Source organism: Medicago sativa, chromosome 6, assembly GCF_051527215.1.
Source record: "Medicago sativa cultivar Bolivia chromosome 6, Bolivia_mono, whole genome shotgun sequence".
NCBI classification, from domain to species: domain Eukaryota; kingdom Viridiplantae; phylum Streptophyta; class Magnoliopsida; order Fabales; family Fabaceae; genus Medicago; species Medicago sativa.
The window spans coordinates 52,974,612-52,979,223 of record NC_140754.1 but is presented as its reverse complement, the minus strand read 5'-3'; the positions used below and the strand labels follow the sequence as shown (position 1 = coordinate 52,979,223).

At 45.9% G+C, this 4,612-nt stretch overlaps 1 protein-coding gene across 1 annotated transcript; it reads right to left on the bottom strand.

Moving 5' to 3' along the window:
• Window positions 1-1,982: 1,982 nt before the first annotated feature.
• LOC146915624 (uncharacterized) lies at window positions 1,983-4,197 on the bottom strand. The gene is made up of 3 exons (XM_085721398.1): window positions 3,245-4,197; window positions 2,518-3,139; window positions 1,983-2,180 (listed from the first exon to the last, which is right to left on the bottom strand). Exons 1-3 carry the CDS (start codon window positions 4,195-4,197, stop codon window positions 1,983-1,985), a joined length of 1,773 nt encoding a protein of 590 aa, XP_085577524.1.
• Window positions 4,198-4,612: the final 415 nt, after the last annotated feature.

Here is a 4,612-nt window from a genome sequence, read left to right as displayed (position 1 = left end):
TTTTCATGCAAGTGTCTAGATTAGGGCTCTGATCTAGGATAGTCTTTGCATGATGTTTATTTGACTTGGTATTTCGGAGTTGTTGAGATATTCTGTTATTTGAGATTTGGAGATACCTTTGTATTTAGTTTGGAGATCCAGAGATGTATATGAATTATATGTTGTTCCGCTGCTATGTTGTGTAACATGATCTTTATGCATGTATGTTTTGTGGTTTATTCGGAGACGTAGCATCTATTTCTAGAATATGTCTGATGTATTCGCCCGAGGAGTGTGACTACTATGGGCAGCCTGTTTGAGGCTGTGGAGGATGGTGTTCAAGAACGTCGTCCCTTCTTTCCCTTGTGCTGGTTTCAGGACCACTTTCGTTACGAGCCAAAGGACTTTGGCCGGACTGTTACGAACCTCTCGGAGGAGGAGATAGATATACGCCAACAACTTTGGGCGTTTGTTCAGTCTCTTCCACGGAGGACTAAAACTGACAAACGGGAAAACCCATTGATGAGTGTGGATGGGGCCCCAATATCAAAGCCCCGCCTCATTAATACCCACGAGGTGTTGACATCCGAAGATTTCGAAGATTGCCTTGGTAGTTTATCCCTTCTTATCTTTGTTGAACCATTTTGCTTTTCTTGTTTATTATTTCTCAGATCTGATGATTTCTTTCTTTCTTTGTTTTGCACAAAAGATGAAAGACTTGGGAGCCCTTGTGAGCGCAGCGAACAAGAAAATATTCGCCAAGAAGTAACAGAAGAATGTCCAATCTTTGGAGCATCTCATAGCTGGTTCTAGTGTTAGCTCGTCATCTGGTCTTGTGGTGGACTTGGAAAGTGAGGAACGTCCTGAGGAGCTGGTGCAGGAACCTGCGAAGAAGCAAAAGGTAGGGCCGCCTTCCGAGGAGCCCACCACGCCAATCACACCCGTTCCTGTTCGTTCCAAGAGGGGAGACTTCCTTCAGCTTCTGAGGGTTTGGTCCGAGTCGGATCAATGTGGCCCCCACTCTACCCTTTTCTTGGATGATTCTAAGCTGATGATTATTCAGGACCTTGGTTCAGCCGGCCGGAGCAAGGCAATAGCAGAGGGTGTTATTGCTACAATGAAAGCTTTGGAGGTGGCCGCTGCCCTGAACAATGTTTCGCTGGAGAATGAAATCCGAGTTAAGGCATTGGCGCAGGAGATGGATGCTTTGACGACTAAGGTTGCTGCCATTGAGGAAGATCAAAGGAGCAAGAGGTCTATTGCTGAGGAGCGTAACTGCCAACTCGCTGCAATGGAGGGCATATTGGCTGAAGCTCGGACTGCTCTTGAGCAAGCGGTTGGCTCTTCTCAGAGGCTGGCTGAGGCGAAGGCGTCCTTGGAAGAGGCTCTGAAGAGGCGGACCTCCCTAGGAGAGGATGAGACCGAAGACACTGCTTTCCTGAGGCACGCTGGTCTTGTGGAAAGGATTGGTGAGCTGGAAGGAAGCTTGGTGGACGCCGTCAAGCTTGGCTTTGATCAGGCGGTGGCTCAGCTTAAGGTGGCAAATCTAGATGTCGAGCTGAATGTCAAAGGAATTCATCCCCTTAGTGAAGTGAAAGATGGGGTGATTACCCCGCCCCCTGATCCCGAGGAAGATAATGGGCATGTTAATGAAGCCCATGTCTGATGAGGCCTTGTAATGTTTTATCTTTTTTACCAACCATGCTTATAATGACATTGTGCGCCCTTCGTGGTTTTAGCTCCTTTTTCAATATATTTGTTTCATCCTCAATTATACTCGTGTTCATATGTTTATTTTTTAAGTATAATGTTTTGGATTGCTTTGCTCGTTGTGTGAGGCTTTATATACAGTTTGAAGTATTTGTTGAGAGCGAACTATTTATCTTGTGTGTTTGACATATTGCAATAATTCATATGCTCTTGTTGTTCAACTTGTTTTGTTGCACGCTTTTGAAATGCGAGGTTTTAAGGCAAAGTTGTTTGTTTCGCTGTGGTGGGATGGACTACCCCCCGCATTCATTATTTCGACGAAGTGATTTAATGACTGGAGAGTTTTGCATGCCCGCCTGACTACTTGTTTGTTTCAAGGTTTTTCCCTTCTTTTTCTGGGTATTTGTTGCTCTGTTGGAACGTTTTACCCTTTGCATTGTCTTGCAAGGAAAGAATACGGGCATGAGAATTCTAACTGTTGCACGGAGCATCTGTTAGAAGCATTTCACATCCAAGAGATTGTTTATCTGGATGTATGTCCAAAGTTGTGTTTTGGACGTGCAACAGTGGATGAACGAAGAATTCATTCTAAGTTCAACGCACTGAGGCATGAATCACCCATCGCGAGCTGGGGTTCTACTTAACATGCCGAGCAGTGATGTCGCAGCAGTAAGCATACATACTGAGGAGTAAGAGGATCTGTTACGTAGATTTCCCTTATCATTTATATTTTTTTTTTTGGATTCGGAGTGGCGCGACTTTCCTCTTCCATTTATTTTTGCCCGTTGGATGAGCGAGAAGTTCGTTTGTATTGAACTTAGTATGTACCTTAGAGTAGTTCGGCGTTTGGATGTCCTCTAAGTGTAATACTTTTTGATTTTCTCTGCATTCCAAGTTCTTGGAATGGTGTTTCCATGGAGGTCTTCGAGTCTGTACGCTATTGTTTCGGTCCTCAGAATCCTTTTGGTTTCGCCGGAGAACGAGGTCGCCTACTTCGAATTCCCTTTGTCTAACTTTTTTGCCGTGACGAGCAGCTATCTTTTGTTTTAGCGCTGTTTCTCGCAGGGCAGCGTCATTTTTGACCTTGTCGACAAATTCGAGCTCTTCACGTAGATTTGCCGTGTTGGCCGGGAAGTCGGTGTTGGCGGTTGTTCGCCATGTGAGTTCTGTTAACTCAATGGGTATGACTGCTTCTATCCCGTACGTAAGCCGAAAAGGTGACTCAGTGGTGGAGTAGGGAGTAGTTATGTAGGCCCAGAGGAGCGCATGCAACTCTTCATCCCACAGGGTTTTGGCCGCATCTTCTCCGTTGGCTTGGGGGTGTTCGACTGAGGTGAAGCTTTGTTTGATGCCAATATTCCTTAGGTAGTCTTGGAATCTTTGATCCGTGAACTGTGTGCCATTGTCCGATATTACTAGGGCCGGTACTCCAAATCTTGCTAGGATGTTTCTTTTAAAGAAACAGAGTACGTTTTTGGTTGTAATCTTCGCTAATGGTTCAGCCTCAATCCACTTTGTTGAGTAGTCGATGGCGACTACCAGATATTTGAGTTACCCGATGGCTTTAGGGAATGGTCCCAGAGGGTCGATACCCCACCATGCGTAGGGCCAAGGTGAAACTAGCAATGTTAGCTCAGCAGGGGGTGCGAGGTGCATGTCCCAGTGTCGCTGGCATTTGTCGCAAAGGTTTACATAGGCTTGGGCGTCTTTCAGCATGGTAGGCCAATAATATCTTGCGCGTAGGACCTTTTTCGTGACATCTTTGGCACTAAGGTGCTGTCCGCAGATGCCGTCGTGGACGTCGGCGAGGACTTCTTGTGTCTCGTTAGGTCCCAAACACTTGATAAGTGGTGTGATGAAGCCTCTTTTGTACAAGGTTCCTTCCAATAAAGGGAATAAGCAGGCCCTTCGTTTCAGACTTGTTTTTTCGTGCGGATCAGAAGAGAGCTCCCTATTTTCTGTGTATCGAGCAATAGGTCGCCTCCAATCTTCCATTCCTATGATTGAGTTAATTTCTTGAGGTTGAGCTCCTGTTTTCTGGATGCTTGGTTCGCTAAGAACCTCCTGTATAATGGTTTCGTTCCTGTTTGCAGTCCGTGTACTTGCGAGTTTTGAAAGAATGTCCACTCGAGAATTTTGTTCGCGGGGAACGTGAGTTACCTCGACAGTCTCGAATTCTTTCATCTTCTCTAGTACTAACTGGACGTACTGTTGGACGTGTTCCTTTGTGACCTGGAACTCTCCCGTGACTTGGGAAGCCACGAGCTGCGAGTAGGTAAAGATTTTAACCTTTTTGGCTCCCATATCTTGGGCGGTCCGCAAGCCAGCCAAGAAGGCTTCATACTCTGGAGTATTATTGGTTACGGGAAAAGATAAAGCAAGGGAAATCTCGACAACGATACCTTTGTTGTCTTCCACGATTATTCCAGCTCCGCTTCCTTTGGCGTTGGAGGACCCGTCGACGAAAACGGTCCAGTGCTTTTTGTTGTCTTCCGTTGGCAATGTCATTTCGGTAAGAAAATCTGCAAACACCTGCACCTTCAGTGCTTTCCTGGATTCGTAGTGTATGTCGAACTCGGATAATTTGAGTGATCACTTCATCATCCGTCCAGTGACGTCAGGGCGACCCAAGATTTGTCTAATGGGTTGGTCTGTTTTGACTATCACCGTATGAGCTAAGAAATACTACCTTAATCTTCGTTCTGCTGTAAGGAGTGCGAGAGAGACCTTCTCCATTTTTTGATACCTCGTTTTAGGTCCCTGTAACGCTTTGCTGGTGAAGTAGACTAGTTTCCGCCCCTCCGCTATTTCTCGTATGAGGACAACGCTTACGGCCGATGAAACAGAGAGGTATATGTACAATACTTCACCTTGTTCTAGTCGTGAGAGGACCGGGGGTGTTGAGAGGATTTCTTTAAGATGT